The 20204-nt window shown below is 43.7% G+C and overlaps 2 protein-coding genes across 32 annotated transcripts in view; one reads left to right on the forward strand and one right to left on the reverse strand.

The window, feature by feature from the left end:
- The window catches only part of mapta (microtubule-associated protein tau a), a 30859-nt gene extending 29367 nt beyond the window's left edge, over nt 1–1492 (forward strand). For 26 of the 27 annotated variants that reach the window (XM_015962178.3, XM_070545828.1, XM_070545824.1 and 23 more), the window contains one exon: nt 1106–1492. In XM_015962178.3, the coding sequence (XP_015817664.1) occupies nt 1106–1303 (198 nt within the window). In that variant the 3' untranslated portion in view covers nt 1304–1492. The remainder of the gene's footprint in view (nt 1–1105) is intronic. The other variant, XM_070545825.1, reaches the window with a different exon arrangement.
- A 3412-nt stretch (nt 1493–4904) lies between these two features.
- LOC107387287 (KAT8 regulatory NSL complex subunit 1) overlaps nt 4905–20204 on the reverse strand; it is a 62122-nt gene continuing 46822 nt past the window's right edge. For 2 of the 5 annotated variants that reach the window (XM_015962174.3, XM_015962173.3), the window contains 13 exons: nt 19030–19171; nt 17365–17445; nt 15896–16005; nt 15080–15221; nt 14060–14228; nt 13223–13378; nt 12040–12249; nt 11808–11962; nt 8044–8168; nt 7914–7971; nt 7511–7623; nt 7189–7441; nt 4905–5335 (listed from right to left, as the gene is read on the reverse strand). In XM_015962174.3, coding sequence (XP_015817660.1) covers nt 5135–5335; nt 7189–7441; nt 7511–7623; nt 7914–7971; nt 8044–8168; nt 11808–11962; nt 12040–12249; nt 13223–13378; nt 14060–14228; nt 15080–15221; nt 15896–16005; nt 17365–17445; nt 19030–19171 — 1915 coding nt within the window. In that variant the 3' untranslated portion in view covers nt 4905–5134. The remainder of the gene's footprint in view (nt 5336–7188; nt 7442–7510; nt 7624–7913; nt 7972–8043; nt 8169–11807; nt 11963–12039; nt 12250–13222; nt 13379–14059; nt 14229–15079; nt 15222–15895; nt 16006–17364; nt 17446–19029; nt 19172–20204) is intronic. The other 3 variants (XM_054749488.2, XM_015962177.3, XM_015962176.3) reach the window with 3 other exon arrangements.

Consider the following 20204-nt stretch of genomic DNA (forward strand, 5'->3'; position numbering starts at 1 on the left):
TTTTGATACATTAAGATAATACTTGAACTTTATTTTAGAAGAGCTGCCCTGTGTGAAAGTGCTGACAGAGTGGAGGTTGTGAGTTCAAATTCCATTTAGGAAATTTAGTCAATTGTTTTATTTATTCCAGGGGTCCTCAACTGAATTTGTTCAAGGTTTTTTTTTCAGCAGACACCAGAGAAGGTCAGATGCTCTTCTAAAATAAAGTTCAAACATCATTGTATCTTAATTTATTACAATTTAAAATGACCTTGTTTCCCATCTGGGCTGTTTGATTGTGGTTTTAGTTGTGTTTGGAGAATGTGGACAGTTGTAGATGTTTGGGACATGAAACTGTAGAGGCCCCCAATTGGGGGGTGTTGGGGTTAAACTGGTTAAAATCTAAATTTTCTGCCTAAAACTGTCAGTGTTGTGCCGTCGTCAGGTAAAAACGTTGCACTACATTTGAATTTAAATCTGCCACCGCTATTGGCTAAGAGGTACACAATGACGGTAGCTGGTACATTATGATGTCACAATGCTGTTGTGAGCCGCCTGTGTGTGTGTATTTGTTAGAGGCTCCGCCCTCTCGGTCTGCCAGGCAACAGCATTTGTTACATTTTTCAAACATGAGTGGGAGTAGAGTAAGTTTCTTGTAGGCCCTTGCTCTTTAAATCAGAATTCCATGTAAATAGCCAAAGCCTTCCATGTAAATTTACAACTCCATAAGAGACACATAATTCAATGTAAACAAGAAAATTCCATGTGGACAACTGAATCCCCTGTAACTGGCCATGGATTTTTATGTACACATAAGAATTATATATAAACAAGAATTTTCTGTAAACAATCACAAAATGTAGACATCTGAATTAAACGTAAAAAGCCGCAGAATTCCAGGTAAACTCAAGAATTCCATGTAAAGAACCACATAATTCCACGTAAATATGAGAATTATAAGTAAAAAAGGATGTTCTGTAAAAAGCCACAGAATTCCATGGAAATTCCATGTTAAGAATTTTAAAATAGCTGAAGTACGTTTCCCCTCTGTTCTGAGAATTGCGACTGTGTCACACAACCTTCCCTGGAAGCATCCCGGTGAACTGTTTATCTGACCTGCCCACAGATTGAGAGCCATAAGCTGATGTTCCGTGAGATGGCCAAGGCTCGCACCGACCATGGTGCTGAGATCGTCTCCTTGGATGAGTCCCCCAATCAGCTCAGCACCGTGTCATCATCCGGCAGCATCAACATGGCCGACTCTCCACAGCTGTCCACGCTGGCCGACCAAGTGTCCGCCTCTTTGGCCAAACAAGGCTTGTGAACGCTCCGCCTACACCACACCACACCACCATCTAGAGGGGACGACGCCTTCCTCTTTAATTTCACTGGACTTTTTTTTAGCTACCCATCACCGTTTATCCTTCACTAACCTTATAAACTTCTCAAGATGTTAATATTAGAGATTGTAAAAGAAAAAAAAAAGATTAACCAGTAGGCCAAATGTGTTGATTCGCCTCTGAAGTCTCTAATCTCTCTACTGCAAATATTTCAACCTTTTTCAGTGACCTTTCAGAGTTAAAGCACCCCCAACAGAGCAAACCTACCCCTGCATCTGGCAAACAGAACACTGTTTCCTCTCAGACTGTAAACCTGTAAGAACCAACCTTTGTTGGGTATGTGTCTGCTAAGTGTTTCATTAAATGTGGAGACTGGAGTTGGAGGAAAATGCAGACGTTATCAGCTGCAGTTCGATTTAAACCAGAAGGAAATGGGGTTTAGGAGGGAAACTGTTCAGAGAAAAGTAGCAAAATTTCTTATCAAGGCAAAAAGTCTTCAGACCTCACTGCTGTCTTTGCTTTGTGTCGTCCCGACATGTGCTGCACATTCAGGAGTAGATGGTGGGTACTGAGAGCCAGACATCGAGTAGCGGAGGACCTCTGAGTTTGTGTGGAAGCTGATGACTGATTCAGGTGCTGATTGGCCCAAAGCATTCTGCTCAGATTCGGATCCCTTACAGACTCCACTGGTCACAAGCATCCCAATGCTAATCGCTAAAGCCCCGCCAAGTTCTTAGTCCAGCCAAAAGGATCAGTGAGCCTAAAGAATAACCTGTTTATGTAAAGCTCATGTTAAAAAGCACCTTTACATCAGTTTTCATGCATGCTAACTTCAGAAGTGTACTCACTAACTTGGTCTAAATCACTTGGTCAGTGTAGGGATGCTAATGATGTTTTGATGCTGGATAAATGAAGTTGACCTTGACCTACAAAACTGATGAAGTCACACTCAAGTATTATGATCCAGTAACAAGGATTTATCAGTGTTAGTTTCTGAATGCTGATGTAATCTATGAAATAATACAAGGTTGTTAATCATACATTAATAATCAGCTGTTAGTGAACAAATGCTAGCAACTAGCCTTGTGATGCTAATCCAGTGGTTAACCTCTCAGCTTCCCTGATTCAGAACCTCTCGGTGGTCTTTGTAGGGTTCCTTTATAGAGAAGAGTTCTGTTGGTGCTGGGCCAGTGTTCTGGTGGTTTCTGTGGATGGGTGACCTGTATTTGATATCAAGAAACAATTGTATCGTGCCTGCGGTGTTTCTTTTTTACGCACGCAGATAGGAGGGAGAATTTTGTTCGAAGCTTTTTGGTGTTATGATTAAATGATCAGTTCAGCTCATCAGTATTAAACAGCACCGAAACAGGCAGATTAAGGAGAAGGCCTTCACACAAAATGTTTTAGCCGGTTTGGATGGCCCTTTGGGGCCCAGGCAAGATGATGGGTGGAGTTTATGTTGTGGCGTGGGTCGTGAACGCAGCAGCAAACCTACAGCAGTGACCTCAACAACAAATAAAAAAAAAAACAAAAAAACAGATTGCTGCAGTTTCCTGCCAGAGATGTGAACATCGTCTAGATTCGGAGTTGGTTAAAACTGGTCCCTAGAATCTGCAGCTGGTTAGCTAGGCTGGAAGCCTCACAGATGGTCCTCTTAACATCAGACCAGCTAGCTTCTCCAGTGGTCAGATTAAAGAGAAGGCGCCCCAGTCCTTATCCTCAGCTCAGTGTTGCCAGATCCAAAATCCCACAATATCGTACAGAGGCCTAAATTATCGTTTTTCAGTACAAATTTTCGTACATTATAAATTTGATAACGTTCTATAAACGACTTCTCACTCCAATATATATTGGAGTGAGGAATTGGCCACATTATATAACCTTACAGTTTCTCGCGAGAGTAGGCCCTATCGATGTGATTGGGCTATTTATTGTACAGACCCAGGGTCAGTTTTTGTAATAGACACAATAGCATAAACCTGTAAGCACTGAGGTGAAATCTGACTTCAGAACAGTTTAACATTATGTAATTGACTTGGGAAAGCCACAGCAAAAGACAGTGTTACTAGATGCAATGTGAAATTATCGTACATTTGAGGATTTTTGAAACTATTGATCGTACATCGTACAGAGCCCAAAATTATGGTACAAATACGATAATTATCGTACATCTGGCAACACTGCCTCAGCTGGTCAGCCTCCTGGTGGTTCATGCTCACACTGACAACAGCTCCTTGTATAATTCATGCAAGAGTCGATCTGCCTGCTGCCCCCACCTCACCAAGTGATCTCCTTTGTAGTTTCTGCTCTGGATTCGGTGCTGATGTTGAGGATCTGTTTTCTGCATGCTGACCCGTTTAGTTGCAGTGTCTGACCTGAGGGATGATGGGAGCAGATCCCTGGCGAGCTGCGAGGGGCTGAACTAAACTCACCTTTTTGTTACTTCTGAACTTGTACAGATGTGGAAACGTGACCGTTCTTTATTGTGCATTTTATCAATAACTGGTTTATGATGATTCTTGTTGCTGTATATGTGTATTTGAAATAAATGCTTCAAAGTCACTCGAGTCTGAAGTCATTACTCATCCATCAAAACAAGACAGGCAGGAGCAAGCACGCCAAGTTAAACATAAATGTTTTAATGGTTCTATTTACAAAACGAAAATCAGCTGTTTGATTGGGTTAACTGCTGCAACAATCCAACAGGTACATCAACATCTTAACTACTAAACAAAACAGTGGCTGGATGGCTGTGGCATACAGAGGAGGCGGGAGATGAAGATTTTTTTTTGTTGTTTTTTTTGTTTGCATAGAAATTAGTTCATTAAGGGGATGGGATAGGGGTCAGAGGATCCGTGTGTTAAATCACACAATGGTGAGGCTGGAAAACAAAATCCGGTTTTAATCATTGAGAAAAGCTGTAGTGAAATAGATGAGAACCTGAGCTGAGGCGGCGTCGAACTGAGCTGCTACATTTATAACGGCTGAAGACCAAAAACAGAGTCCATGTTGCCATAATCTGATGAAACCAGCTGGGATTGTTGTGGTAAGACTCTTATTTGTCAGCATGCAGCAGCAGCTTTGTGCCAGGCAAGTGCTTCTAAATAAACCCCAAACACTGCTCCTGGCCTGTATGGTGCCAACCTGGGGGTCAAACAGGAACTCCAGAGACAACAGGAATGATTTACAACACAAAATATGTATTACTGAGCAGACAGAACAGGATTAACAAAACGTGTCGGGAATGAGAAAACAAACAAAGCAAACCAGCAAAACTACACTTGGCAGTAGAAGAAGTGCTCTGGTGATTTCAGGCGACCTCTAGAGGGAGGAGGAGGAACAACATCTCAAATGTACCTGCTCATCTGGTGGAGAGGGAAAGGGAGATTTTTTTTTTTCATGTTTTGTTTTTTGTCACTCCACTAAAAATGTACATGGGGATTTACAAGCAGACTAGTCAATAGAAAACACCCTTTGGCCACGTTTGGAGGAGTCGGCTACATAGTGCGCTACAAGTGTACACGCGACGCTGAAACACCACTAAGCCCCATGTACATTGTTTAGCCTCTACTACACGATCACTTCCTGCAATGTGTTGTTTTATAGTCCGTTTTTTTTAACATTTATCTTGTTTTGTGACAAAAACAAGTGTGGGGAAAGGCTTCTATCTCCATAATGTTCACTAAAAACTGTGAAAAGTTTAGACTGATGTTTGAATATCAAACAACAGGAACCCATTTAACATCCTTGTCAGCGTTGAGGTTCTGCTTGTTAATGCCAGAGAGGGGCCGAGCCGAGGCCCGCCTGTCCATCACTCATCGGTGGGCGGAGGCCCGGAACTTGGAGACACTGTCGTCGTCGCAGGCCAGCTCAGGGTCGTCCGAGTCCAGACGTGCATAGGCTGTTGCTCGGCAACCGGAGATGGTGCGCATTCTGGGCCTGATGTGGTCGGTTTCGGGCTCGGGAGCCGGGTCTTCTTGAAGAGGGAAGCTGCGACGCTCCCATGGTGCCACCGTCTGAAATCGTGCAACAATAAGACATTTTAGAAGGAGGCATGTTTAGAAGGATCCTCCAGTTCGGATATCTAGCGTTTATTGGGATGACATGGAAGGTTTAGATGGTGAGAGTTAGATCGAACCACAGGTTTGGGTTGAGGACCCATCAGGACTGGTCTAGTGCTGCAGGGTCAGGTTCTGATCATCCAAACAGACCCAGAACACATGATTCTAATCTCAGATGAAGCCTCTTCCTGTTTCTAAACATTTGTAGTTTGAAATTATGGATTTCAGACCTGTTAGAAGTTGTGTGTGTGTGTGTGTGTGTGTGTGTGTGTGTGTGTGTGGTATTAGTAGAAATGGTGGTGGTAGTAGTTCACTTTATTAAAGACACAAATATGTCCGTATCACAAGGTTTAAAATAAGGTGGGGAGAAAAAAAAAGTGTTAAAAGCCTAAATTGACACTGAAACATTAATGATTCCATATTTCACAATCATTCCTAATAGGGAGCCTCATGCCAGATCACATCAGCTGCAAAGCGCCACGTCACTCAAAGTTCGCACACTGCCCGCTGCTCCTCTTTTCACATCAGGCGAGAATTTTTGATGAGCCCTTTTGCTCACGCCTACGGTTTTTTTTAAACACCCCCACCCCTGTGCCCTTGCTGTGTGTGTGTGTGTGTGTGTGTGTGTGTGTGTGTAACCAGTTGACCCCACTTGTTGATATCAAAAACTGAGCTGATCCTGCTGCTGTTTCTAAATTATTAAGTAAATAACTAGTGTTTGTGGTTGTGTACAATGCTTTGTATGAAACGTATTTGTTTGTGTTCACATTTATTACATCTTTTTGCTGTAAAAACTGCATTAAAATTATAGAAACGCCATGTTTCTCTGCAGGAGTGTGTGTTTGTGTGTTCATTTTCATCTCTCAAATATTTAGATACGCAAAAATTGTCACTTATCAGTATTTACTTTGAAAAATGTCCATTTTGTTAGAATTTACTGGCCTGCCTCCTGTTTTGGTTTCGACTTAGTCGCAAACAAATGAGCACACGCCATGACGATCTCTGGACGGCGTGCTTTGCGGCTGACGTGAGCGAGAAAGTAGATTAACAAGGGCGCAAAATAGAAGCGCTCTTCATTCCTTTGTGGTGCATTTTCGTGTCCAGGCGTAGGTCGTGCCCATCTATTTCCCCGGAACAACTAAAACATGAATGCAAGTCAGTAGGGCTAAAAACATTATTTTCTATTCTTGCTTGTTATGTACTATGGGTGTCAAATACGATGTCCGTGAATTCTAAAGACACATTTTAATACAGAGAACGTGTTTATTTTGGAACGGGGGAAATTGCCATTTTAGGTTTTGTGTGAATGCGCTTCACAAAAGTGACATCATCACACATGACACAGAAAAACAGGAAAATGGGAAGTTCAGCAACCTTCAAGTCTTTCTGTCAGGAGGAAAGAACCACCATAAATCTGGCCACCTAGCAGCTACGTTAGGGGAGAGAGGATTCTGTGGAGACGTCATTAATGTGACGTGCCGATGTCTGATTTTTAGTCATGCTAATTACAAACTTTAACAAGCTTATACATAAAAGTCCCTGACAGGCGTGGTCGAAACACACATTACTATGCATTTAAAACAAAGTATAACATATAAGCGATCCAGGGCGTAAGGCAAAGCGGATTAGAAAACAGCTTTTTTAGCCCCGTTGACTTGCATTCATTTTATCGTTCTTCTGGGGACCCACGACAGGGAGGAGACAGGCTCCCCATATCAATCACACACTGTGTATTTTAAATGATAAAGCTTAGCTATAGGCGGAGTTTCTAGAAAACAACTGGTTCTGATATAGGTGGTGCCACACACCCGTTCCTCAAAGGTGAAGTCAGGCGTCGAGCAGCGTGTGTCCTCGTTGGACAGCAGTCGGTGCGAGTCCCTGGAGCAGGGTGTGTGGGGGTTGGAGGACGCATCAGGGCTGGCTGGACTCATGGGTGATGGCACATGGCTGTAGTCATGGAGACTGGGGCAGTGACCTGGGTCTGGGGACGCGGGCTGTGGGGTGGGAGGGTTCGTCCCATACAGGAGCGGTGTGGTCCGTCCATCCACCGATTTATAGGACCTGAAAGACAGTGAAGGGTCAGACCTGCAGAAGGACATAGCAGGAACGGTGATCTGGACCAGGACTCACCTGCTGCCCCTCCTCTTAGCAGGAGCCAGAGCCATCCAGGTCCAGCGGGACCGCTCCTGGTCCTCGTAGGGCTGATGAAGCTGGATGAAGGCTGCATCTGAGAGGTCCTCCACCTGCAGGATCACAACAATCCAACAGTTCATCGTCATCATTTTGTTTCACACCGAGATAAAAACATAAAAAATGTAAACCACTTCTGGACTTGCCACCATCCAAACTAACAGCAGATCCAGATGTTCATGCAGCTCTTTCTTCCTATGAATCATAATTTTGACCACCAGGTGTCCCTGTTCACTCACAGCTACATATTTACACCAACATTACCATTCATTTCTTTTTTTCCCACCTTCAATCAAACTACATCAGTTCAAAGGAACCAGAACAAAACAGGAAGTGGACCCACCTCGCGCTCGTCCTCCTCTTCAGTTATGGGCAAACAGAAAACATCCACAGATCTCCAACTAAAGGAACAGAAAACAGTCAGCCCCAGAACTCCCATCAGAGCCAGAACCACACTTGGACGCAGTCTCTACCTGGGTGTGAGGATCTCTTTGTACTGGAGCTTCTCCACCCGGGTGGTGGCTGCCACCGACATGGGTATCACGATGTTGTTTATGTCAAACGAGCTTTCACCTCGCCGCCGCTTGATGGGCTGCTGCTGGAAGACCAATCAGAACACACAAATCAGACCAGTGCTGAAGCGGGTCAACACCCACTTGATCTTAAGGCTGATTCATGCTTCTCCGTCAGCTCCGCAAGGGACAGACACGCACGGACAGACAGAAGCGTTTTGCTCTCATACTTCTCCGTCTCCTGGAGAGTGTTGCAAAGCAATTCCCCGCCAGGACAACAGAGGGCGTAGCGCTGTTCTGTGGTATCCTGTCAGGTATCGGTCCAAGATCGTGTGTTTATATTGTGTTTTTTGTACATAAGAGACTTTTTAACACGGACAAATTTGTCTCTCATTCTCCTTCACCCCTTCATGCGCTCCCCACCTCTAAACCCACGTTTCCTGTCATTTCCGTCCACAAATTAAACGCTTGCTGCGCATCTTTTCACTCCTCCAGCTACGGGGGAATTAAACGTTTATAGTTTTTTTCGCGAGGTATTCTTCAAGCTTCTCCGTGTCTGCCGCTAGTTATTCTCGGCTCTTTTTATGTTTTTGAGGGCGCAATGGCGGCGGTGTAGACGACAGCGATGCCCTGACCAATCACAAGCGTGCGTTCTCCATCTCGACGGACGGATGTTTAGAAAAGTGGGCTCGACTCCGTACGTACTTGCGTGCCTGCCAGGGCCCTACGCAAGGACGGATAATGGCGTTGCGTGTCTCCACACTGACGCAGACGGAGACGCATAAATCAGCCCTAAAACTCCAGAGCCTGGTTTTTGTTACTGTTCATAAATAACCCCAAATACATGTTTATGAAATCAGACATTTTGTTTAATAAAACTTTTTGAAAATTAAACACTACATGTTTTATTCCAGTAAGTAAAGGACACTTAGATGCCCTCCATCTGATTGATCATAAACTCACTTCCTGTTTTCAGGCAGAAGTAGATTTGTTCCTTCAAAGTAAAACTCCTGTGACCATCGACAGTTCCAAGAACACGGGTTGTGTTTCATCTGAAGCTGATTGGATCAGAACCACATCTGATTGTGACATCACACAGAGCCAGCTAGACCAGGTTCATGCGGATGATTTTGGGTTTCCAGGGAAAAACCTCAGCCTCATGTTAAAACAGGGTTGTTACACTTTTCCCAGTGACAAATTCAAGCGTCTCCAAGGTTAATTTTCAGACTTCTTAAGCATCATACGTTAAAGACAAGACAATACACAAGAACTCAAGAGGAGAGTTTCACCTCACCTCACATTAACAGTGACGATCTTATCCAATCACAGGATTGGACATTGGCCCTGATCACATTATTTTAAATTGGAAGCAGGTGAAAGAGATCAGATATAACACTATAAAGCAACAAGGAAGACCTTTTAAATTCATCCTCAGAAAGAATTTCAAACATAAGGATGTCTTAGTTTTAACCATCTGCTTTTAGTTCTAGTCTGCCACCCTGAAACCAAACACCCAGCTCTCCCAGTTCACAGCAGCAACTCAAACAAAAACACACAACTAGCTAACACAGAGAGAGAAATTGCCTATGAACAGCTAAAACACAACCAGGAAAGCAGTACATTATTCACGCTGAATGACTGTGGTTGCAAATAGTTTGTGCAGCCTCCTGGAGCCGATGAAGGAGCTGCTTTCTCATCACTTTTTTCACATCCAGCACTACAGGTGCAGGGAAGAGCGAGCCTGCCAGCCGCAACATGCGTGTATCCTGGTGATGTTTATCGCACAACACAGCCACACACTTTTTAAACTATTTTAATTCTAAGCAATGAAGCTATAATCAAACATGTTAGTAATATTAACACATTTTTTATCAATGGTCTTCCTGACGAGACAAGAGAGACAGACTAGGTTGAATTATATTGTCCCTGTGTATCATAGGTATTACAAGTAGGTGTTGCTGCTGAATAAATGATAAAATGGCTTGCCACAGTAGGTCTGGTCTGCTTTTGCAACCAAACACAGTACATGGAAGCTTCGGTTCACAAACAGACGCGATGAATGACCAAGTGCTTTATTAAATGACTGGTGTTTCTATGTTTAGTGAAACAAATCTGAACACGTTACATTTAGTTCTACTGTTTACTTCAACAAGATGCAGCCGAAACTTTTTTTTGTTGGTATTTTATTAGTTCACGAACTCGGAGATGTTTTGTAAACAAAATTAGTGGCCGAGAAAGCAGCCTACATCTGATGTGAACCGCAGCATTGGGAGGAGTGGGGCGTTGCAGCTTATAACAGGGAAAGTACCAAAACTTAGCAGCGAAAAAAATCTTTCCTACTGTTGTTTTGGGTACCCTGCTACAGTCCTGATTGCATAACTAAGCATCACATCCCGCTGGATCCTAGAACCAAAGCACACGCGCGTGACAAGCAAATATGTTTCATAGTTAAAGTGGGTCTGCTACAAAGCGAAGCCAGAAGACACCGCTGGAGTCTGCTGCTCACACACCGGTGTTACAGAAAAGAGCCGACCCCCATGGAGCAGCAGCAGCAGCATTTATTAAAGGTAAAATGATAACTCTAGTTTTCAGTATTTACAAATTTTGTTTTTTAATCAAACTAAATTGATCACAAATATAAAACTGAAGTTTGTTTTTCAAACATTTTCAAATACTTAATACAGAAATCAAGCACTTTCCATACCTTGAAAACATGTTATTAAAATAAAAGCATTGTCAAGGATTTCAAGCACCGTAACGAACCCTTTAAAAGCATTATAACCTACAAAGCTAAGGGTAGCAGTCGGTCAATTGCAGTTTTCTGGATACGAGCACCCACCAACCTCCGTTAGCTTTGGTTAGCTCGTAGCCACCTCGGCTCAGAGTTTGATGGGAGTCAATTACCTGCCCTCCACCCTCACAGCTCTATTTTTGTATTTTCCTGGAGTGACAAGACGTATGACGTGGCCAAGATGGAGGTGGTGGATACTGCCCACTGGACTTCCAATTCACTTCTTTTTTTTTTTTTTATTCAAGTTTGTATTGAACTTTCTTTTAGGGGCTGGTACATAGCAGTCTCAATAGATACTAAACATGGAGGTACTAAATATACAGATATAACAGTTGATTTTGGATACAGGTCCCAATCATAGAACTCTTGCAGACACGTAATGTCTGAGTAACAGCAGTCACATAACGTGCTTGATTTCACCCAAGGCCTTTGTCTTTATAAAGTTCCAGAATCCATCCCAGTTCCCTCTCTGTTGTCTTCACTCACTACAACTACTACTGAGCATACATTCACATGATGCAGATTCGGCCATTGCACAGACCCATTCCTTAACCTCTGGAGATTCTACTGCTTTCCAGTGTCTTAAAATGACTCCACAGGCTGTTGTTAATCCCACTGAGATGATTGAAAAATTACACTTATTTACATTAGGCAACTGAGATTTATCTCCCAATAAGCACAGTTCTGGGTTAAAGGGATGTCTGTTCCACACCAATTACTTAGGATCTTGACAATACGGGTCCAAAAACATCTGATAGGAGCACTTCAATTCACTTCTTCAGAAACCAACGGGTGATGATGTAGAGGCTTTGTCCATATTATATGTACAGTTTGATTTTTCATCACATTTGTCCTGATAAATAACAGACTGAAACATGAACAGAACCCGTTTCAGGTGCTGCTTGACCATCAGCGTTGTGTGCTGGATCCTTACCGATGTGCTGGGGATGCTCTGGCTGCTCAGACCCAGCAGTGTGGAGTTCTCAGAGGACGTGGACAGCTGGCGGGTCAGAGGACTGTGAAGCGCTGAAGGCATGGTGGTCAGAGCCGTGCAGGGGCTGCTTGAGTCCAGGAACAGTTTAGGGGATGCTGGAAAATGAAAGTAGATTTGGGTTAAATACTTCATTCAGCTCTGCGCAGTGGGATTCTGGTTCTAAAGAACTCACAGTCTGTACGATCTAGCGAGTGCTCTCTGAATCTCTTCCGGCTGTAGTTCTTGTCATACGGCCCAAATGGGGAGGCAAGGCCATGCAGTCGCTCCGTCTTACAGCCAGACTGGTTATCTAGTCTGGGCATGCTCATTACGGTGCTGCTGCTGCTCATGCTGCTGTCGACTGTCCTCTGCTTCTCAACCCGGTTCTTATAGTGACTCAGTCCTACAACAACAGGAACAGGATCGTCAGATCCATTTAGGATTTCAGGTTCAAGTGCTCTAAAGCCCACTGATTACATCTGGAGTTTGGTCATAGCTGTAGTTATGCTGCTATAGGCTTAGAGTGCTGGAGCACATACTGATCACTTTCCACACTCTACTTTCTTCTACCACTTCTCTTTAACTGCATTATTTCCTGCTATTTCAGCTGTTAACTTTAATTTCTCTCCAAGTGTTTTTCTCTCCGGAAGAAACTACAACGGTGTTCTGCTGAGCTGTGGTGGCCTCATGGTGGGGGGCCATCGGCTGGCACATTGCTGCTAACCACTCAACATCTTTGACATGGAATGTGCTACTACTAGTTCACCTGTTGAATTAATTATATATTCACTCAGATAAAGAAAATAAAGTTTATCTTTTTTTAAATAGAATGTTTATTGAGAAATCACAATGTAGCCACAAAAACACTACTTGGTATATATGTTTTGTGTTGGTGTGTGTGTGCTCTGTCTTCTCGATCCCCAGTGAGTCATGGCAGATGGCTGCTTATACTGAGCCAGGATCCTCTGGAGGTTTCTTCCTGTTAAAATGGAGTTTTCCTCTCCACTGTTGCTGCATGCTTGCTCAGTATGAGGATTGCTGTGAAGACTGATGCTAGTCAGTGACTCTATGAAATCTGCTGGGTTCCTTATATAGGAAACTTTTTACTGATAGGCTTAAAGAACTGAATGTTTACTATGTGAAGTGCCTTGAGACGACTTTTGTCGTGATTTGGCGCTATATAAATAAACTGAATTGAATCACTCCTGACATTCCCAAGAGCCTGCTCATGGATGAGGAACTGGTGTGCAGAAACCAACATGCTCACAAAACAGATTCTCCTAAGTTTCACAACCTTTACGTTCATTGAGAGGAAAGAGATGTGGCATTTATAGACTGAGGGTTTATCATTTCACCATGGAGGCATCTGGACTTACTGACTGCCATCAGGGAGTTGGTGAACTTGTGCTTTTCTTTGGACGAGGAGAGCTTGTGTTTCAGGGAGAGCTTCTTCAGTGGTTTGCTCCTCTCCAGCGACTTGGTCTGCCACTGGCTCTTCATCACCTGCTGCAGGCGCAGACCCACAGAAACGTCTGAGAAAGAGAGGTGGCGTTAGGACTGATTTATACGTCTCTCAGCTCAGGTTCATAGTCACATGCACTGATGGAGACGATTTCCCTTCAGAATTCTCTGTTGCCTGAAGAGCAATTTCCTGCCGGGACAACAGAGGGCGTAGCGCTTTTCTGGGGTATCATGCCAACATTACAGCATGTATCTGGTCCTTGGTACTGCTTCCATTTGTATTTATAATGTATTTGTGTAATTTGGAGACTTTATGACAAGGAAAAATTTGTCCTTCATTCTCCTCCACCTCTTCATGCGGTCGCCACCTCCAAACACGTTTGTGTTGATGCATGAAGGCATGGCGTGTCTCCATACCCCCACAGACGGAGGAGTATAAGTCAGGCTTTAGAGAATCTTTGGATTCTCTTTACAAGTGCACAACAACCACATGACTCTAATGGATCTAGTGAAGTTCCAGTAAAACCACGTTTTGTTAATTATTTGTTACAGAAACAAATTCTAGTTTGTTTTAATGAGACGGAAGAAAGGGGACAGTAAATGATGCAGCAAAGAAAACCTTTGATAACTACTTAAAGACTGAAGGTGATGGGAGAATTTCCTGTCGAGCAATCACTAGAGCCGCTCCTTCAGTCAGACCCTGCAAAAGAGGAGGACATGACTGGAGGGGGGAGGGGGAGTCTGGCACTCACCATCGGGAAAAGACAGGATGGGGTGGACGCTGAGATCCAGCCTGGACAGGCGCTCTAGAGTAGGCAGCTCGTACTGAGGGTCCTCCTTGGGTGTGGGCCAGCCACCACACGTCACACAGCTGGAGTTTACTCTACAGATGCACTGGACACAGTTGCTTCTGGAGGCCTGCTGAAGATGGGGGGGGGGGGGGGGGGGGGGTGTTAGCTACCACACCAACGACACACGCCAACAGGATGCTCCACTCATGGAAGAACTTCCTGTCTCCAACTCTCTCAGAAAAACCTGGTGGTGGACTCAGTGGTCAGCCATGTTTAGATTACTCAGTCACCAGGTCACTAACCAGTCGAGCTGCATTTTAAAAGAAACGGGCTGCAAAAGTCGTAGTTCGACGTTGGCGCCAGAATATTTAACCCTTTAGGCCCTAGGCCTTTTTTCTTTGGGCCCTGGCGCCTCCCAATTGGGGCCTTTGGAGTTTCATGTCCCAAGATTGATTGCATTCCCCGAGCGCAGCTACAACTACAATCAAAACAGTTTAGTTTGTAAACAAAGCAAGTTTTGGTTTTTGATACATTAAGATAAGATAATACTTGAACTTTATTTTGGAAGAGCTGCCCTGTGTGAAAGTGCTGACAGAGTGGAGGTTGTGAGTTCAAATTCCATTTAGGAAATTTAGTCAATTATTTCATTTATTCCAGGGGTCCTCAACTGAATTTGTTCAAGGTTTTTTTTTCAGCAGACACCAGAGAAGGTCAGATGCTCTTCTAAAATAAAGTTCAAACATCATTGTATCTTAATTTATTACAATTTAAAATGACCTTGTTTCCCATCTGGGCTGTTTGATTGTGGTTTTAGTTGTGTTTGGAGAATGTGGACAGTTGTAGATGTTTGGGACATGAAACTGTGGAGGCCCCCAATTGGGGGGCGTTAGGGTTAAACTGGTTAAAGATCTTTTCCACTCAAGTCCATTTCAAACATGCTCAATGACTCATGATGAATAGCCTGCTAGGAGCGGGGCTCACCTTTCCGTTGATGTTAGTCACCAAGTTGGGCTGAACAAGTCGCCGGCGTCGACAGTAGATCAGCGGCCGTGTGCGTGCAGCCACACACGTGCTGTCGTATGCCAGCGGCGTCTGCAGCTTCGCATCAGTGCTGTCGGCCACCCTGGAAAAAAATGTCAAGACCAAAATTCAGACGCATTTCTGTTTGAGATGGATGTCACCAACACATCCGACCCAGTTTTACAAATGTTGAGCTTAAATCTGTTGAGATGGTAGCAGAGTCCTGCGCAGCACACAAACTCCTGTAGCTCCGGGCAGACGACGGTAAAAAGGTCAAAATAAGTTACACTAGATAACCACACAGAAGTCATCATTTACAGAGTCTGTGTCTAGATCAGGAAGTAGTTTGCCCTGGTTGGGTCCAGCTGGTCCCACAGAGGTCCAGGTGAAAGAAGAATATGGTGCTGGTGCTCATCTTTGAGGCCTCATGACCAAAACTAAAACATCTACTCTCCCACTAAGCTATAAGTAAAAACAAGCTAGCCAGCAGGTTCCAATGAAGATTCATCGTGTTTTGATAAATATTTGATTTAAAAAGATGCTTCTGGGATTGTTCTAGTCTTTAATTTTGTCTCACATTTGTTGGTTTCAGTCACAACTAGTCTACATGTGGCCTGTGAGAACAGATCTTTGCCTTTTGTGTTGATGAAAAGAATCAGAGTCTAATCACTGAAGCTCTGCGTGACATCAGCATCTCAGAATTACAAATCCATGAGAGAGGAGTAGGATCTGGTGGTCCTTCTGGGAAAGTGACAGGAGGTAAATCATTAGCCGTACCTGCTGAGGACGCCGTTAACCGGCTGCCCATTGTGACCTTTCCACGGGCCCTGCTCGGTGCTGCTTAAAGGGGCGGTGCTCGAGTTCTCCAGCCGTTCTGCACCACCTTCCTGCTCCGACAGATAAGACAAAACCAGTGAGACTACACCTCATGTTAACTGCAAGGGGCTGACCCTGCAGCACTTAGCCAGGCCCGGGTATTCAAAGAAACAACAAATCCAATCATCCAGAGGTTGTAAATTATTCAGTCCAAGTTTTTTAAAAAGGACTCCGTCCTCCCAATGCTCAAAATGTGCTCAGCACCACCCAGAAGCAGAGTTTTAGCTTCATCACAAGCTCTCACTCACAAATGCAGTTCTGTGGCTTCAGTCCCATTTCTGTTCTACTAAACCTACTGCACATAGGTCCCATTCTTTTTCAGCAGCCTTTAGAGCAAAATGTCATTAACAAATGACATCAAATTCAACCAGGGTTAAGTAAAAACAAATTTAAACCATCACGAGGAGAATCCCCACAGTTCTGCTTTAACTCTCAGACAGAAGTGATTTATATCCACATGTTTGAGGTTATCACACAGCTCCAATTTTATCCAGATCATTCTGACCTGAGGCTCCTTTCATTTCCCCTTTGACTAACAGAACAAACCTTTTGAATGATGAGGCGAGTCAGGAACATTCAATCCACACCAAAACAAACATTTAACTAAGGCCCTGTCCACACGTAGCCGGGGATCTGCCAAAACGTAGATATTTTTCTACGTTTTGGCCTGTCATCCACACGAAAACGGAGTTTTTTCCACACGAAAACGAATCTTTTTAAAAACTCCGGCCAAAGTGAAGATCTGCGTTTTCTCCGTTTTGGGTGTCTGCGTGTGGACAGACAAAACCAGAGTTTTAAGGTCCGCAACGTCACTTTCCGCGACAAAAAAATGCTGACATCACGTGTGCGACCTGTGTTTACACTAGCCGACAGCATGGATGCCCTCAGAGCTGCGCTCGCTTTATCAATTGTCCAAGCGCTTTTTGCTTGTTTGTTTTTGCAAGCGGAATTACTGCTCCCTGCGGAAGACCACAGACGAAGGACGAGGTTAAGAACGGGGGAAGTACTGCCGCCTACAGGTCTGGCATGTCCTTAACAACGTATTTATCTGGGTACGTGTGGACAGAGTTTTTTTTAAACGAGGTGGTGTGGATGCAAGTTTTTGGAGGGGCGGATATTCGTTTTAAAAAAAAAACAGGCTACGTGTGGACTAGGCCTAAATATTAATTACCATGTTCATCTATCATTTCAGCTCAAAGATAAAACGCTGTGCTCTGAAATACAGAATGTGTGACTTCCTTCTCAGAAAGATGTCAGATTTGTAGCTGCTACAACATTCACCAGATGCAGACAAACTCACACAGAAACCCTGCAGCTTCCTGCCGAGATGCAACCAAGAATAGAAGAGAAAGACATGGCGCTCCACTCACCTGAGTATTTACACCCTCTGTCTTTTCCATCCCACCTGTGAGCGCAGCGCTGGGGGCAACACCACCCAACTCCACCGAACCCTGTAGAGGTATAGAAGTGTTACTGCTAAAAAGTACATTAGGAGAACGCCATCGCCATGGAGGGATGAATCCCTGAGACTTCATCCTCGTTATCAAAGTCTATGTTAAAGAAGTTAAATAAATCACATTTCCCTAAAAAAATCCACAATGTTAGCATACAGATACATTTGACAATAAGTCAATTTGGTTGTTTCCCCAGTTTAAGGGACATTTCCAACATTCTGAAGTGGTTTTCTGAGTAAAAGTTCTAAATAATTCTTCTGAACTGATGTAGATGAACAGCTAGCCCGAGCCAACAGCTAACCTGACTGGAGACCAGATTTAAGTGTGTTCCTGCCATGTTCAGCTCTAAACTCCCACATTTCCCAGATATTCAGATGTCATTTTTAAACATTTTCTAGAGTCTCATTACAATCATAACATCTAACAAATAAGCTAAATACAAATGAAACTCAAAAAATTAGAATACAGAGCAAAAGTTCGATAACTTCAGCAATTCAACTTAAAAGGTAAAAAAAAAAAGGAGTTTATGTTTATTTATTTAGCAGACGCTTTTATCCAAAGCGACTTAAAATTTATAACCTATAGGGCATGTTGTGATCTTTGGGGGAAACCGGAGTACCCGGAGGAAACCCACGCATGCATGGGGAGAACACGCAACTCCACGCAGAAAGACTGCAGCCGAGTTTCGAACCTACAACCTTCATGCTGCGAGGCAACAGTGCTAACCACTGCACCACCATGCAAAGCCAGCCATTTCAGCCTTTGTCTGTTATAATTGTGATGATTATGGCTTACAGCTGATGAAAACCCTACGTTCAGAATCCCAGACTATTAGAACATTGTGAAAAGGTTCAATAATCTAGACTCAAAGTTTATGTTTAAGTATTTAGCAGACACTTTTGTCCAAAGCGACTTACATGTGATAACGAAGCCAGCAGGTTGTCCTTGAGGCTAACGACAAACACTAATCAGTCAATCCTAGGTGGCAGTGAGGCAGCATAATCAATCATAAAGGGAAGTGAACAAGGAGTGTCACGTTCTGATCAGCTAATGAATCCAGAACACCCGCAAAGGTTTCCTGAGCCTATAGATGGTCTCCCAGTCCAAGTTGAATTTCTGAAATAGATTGACTTATGGACCATATTCTAATTTTCAAGTTTCATTTGAAGTTATTAATGAATTTATAACTCTGAGGTTGCTGCAGGGTGAACGACAGTCTCAGTAAACGTTTTTATAGATTTTGAGAAAAACTACAGGTCCTCTTAGTATTTTCTCTGAAAAAGAATACACCAGTCAGAGCCACATGAGGACAAATTATCAGCAAGAAATTAACTACTGGGAAAATAAATGTGTAGCATGAAATAAATGCTTATATTAGTTTAATGCACTTCCCAAAAACAATAATAATCATTAAACAGTTTCAAAGAACCTTGTCAAATAAAAAAATATTGTGAATCAGTATCAGTTTCATAGAGTAATGTATGATAGAAACTGAAGGTCTAGTCTTCTCTCTCATAGGGATCTCATCCCCACCCCCGTTCCCACCCCAAGACCTTCATAAATATTAGTAAACAAATGAACCTTGCTGGCACGGATCTGTCTGTAGATGTCGGTCTGCTGCCGGATGCGGTACTCCAGGTCTGAGATGTGGGCCTGAAGCCAGTTCCAGTGGCTGATAATGGCAGCTCGTTCTACGGTGTAGCGACTCTCTGCCCGCTTCCATCTGTGGGAGATGGGGAGGAGATGTGAGTGCCTGTTTTAAGGTGAGCACCGTTACAATGCCAAGACTAAAATCTAAATATTAAAGTTATCAATATGCAGCCGGATTCAGCAGAATGGAGGCAAATGAGGTCATCTTTCATTGGATCATGTGTGATACAGAGCGCGCACACGCACACGCACACGCACACACACACACACACACACACACACACACACACACACACACACACACACACACACACACACTTCCCTGACAGACTGCAGAGGTCAGTGAATCTGCGCTACACTGAACTCCCTGGAACAACAACAGCAGCAGGAAATGAAGCCAAATACATAAAGACCACGAAAACATTACAAATGTGTGATAAATGAAACAAATATGCTTTCATTCCACTGGTATGTTCTGTGTCAAACAACACAGCAGCGTAGAGCTGGGTTCTCCATTTTACCAGTATGACACACAGAATGGGCATTTCAAAGGCAGACATGAGAGGAAAATGTCTGCTCCTGAACTGAGAGGCAGTAGCCACAGGGGGTGCTGTTTCTCTGGAATTTAGGACACTGACTGAACAATGAAAATAATGACTCAGATGGCAGACAAAGATAAACCTTGCACTCCTGCTTTCTCTACCCCCACACCCCATCCTGTTTTTAAAATTTTTAGAGCACGAGGTTGGATGATGTTGAGAAAGTCTACTGTAGAAAGAGAGCGCGCGAGGGTGGTGGTGGGGATAGTGTAGTGTGAGCAAGAGGGGAGAAAAAAATGGGAACAGGGCTATGGAGCTCTGGCAGTCTGGAGAGGAACAGACGGGCTTTAAAAGCAATCTAGAGGCCAGAGAGCGCTGGAGGGGGTTGGGCTGGGTCACGAAACACAGACAGCAGGATAACCAATAATCTAACTGAGAGCTACTGGAACAGACGTCACACACACCAATCAGAGGAGTCAAAGATCCCTTCAGCCCTCCTCCTTTAGTCAATATCTATGTCGGTTCACTGCTGTACAGTAACAATGTCAGCCAAGAATACAGCTAAAG

This window comes from Nothobranchius furzeri, chromosome 16 (genome assembly GCF_043380555.1).
Source record: "Nothobranchius furzeri strain GRZ-AD chromosome 16, NfurGRZ-RIMD1, whole genome shotgun sequence".
Classification (NCBI taxonomy): Eukaryota; Metazoa; Chordata; class Actinopteri; order Cyprinodontiformes; family Nothobranchiidae; genus Nothobranchius; species Nothobranchius furzeri.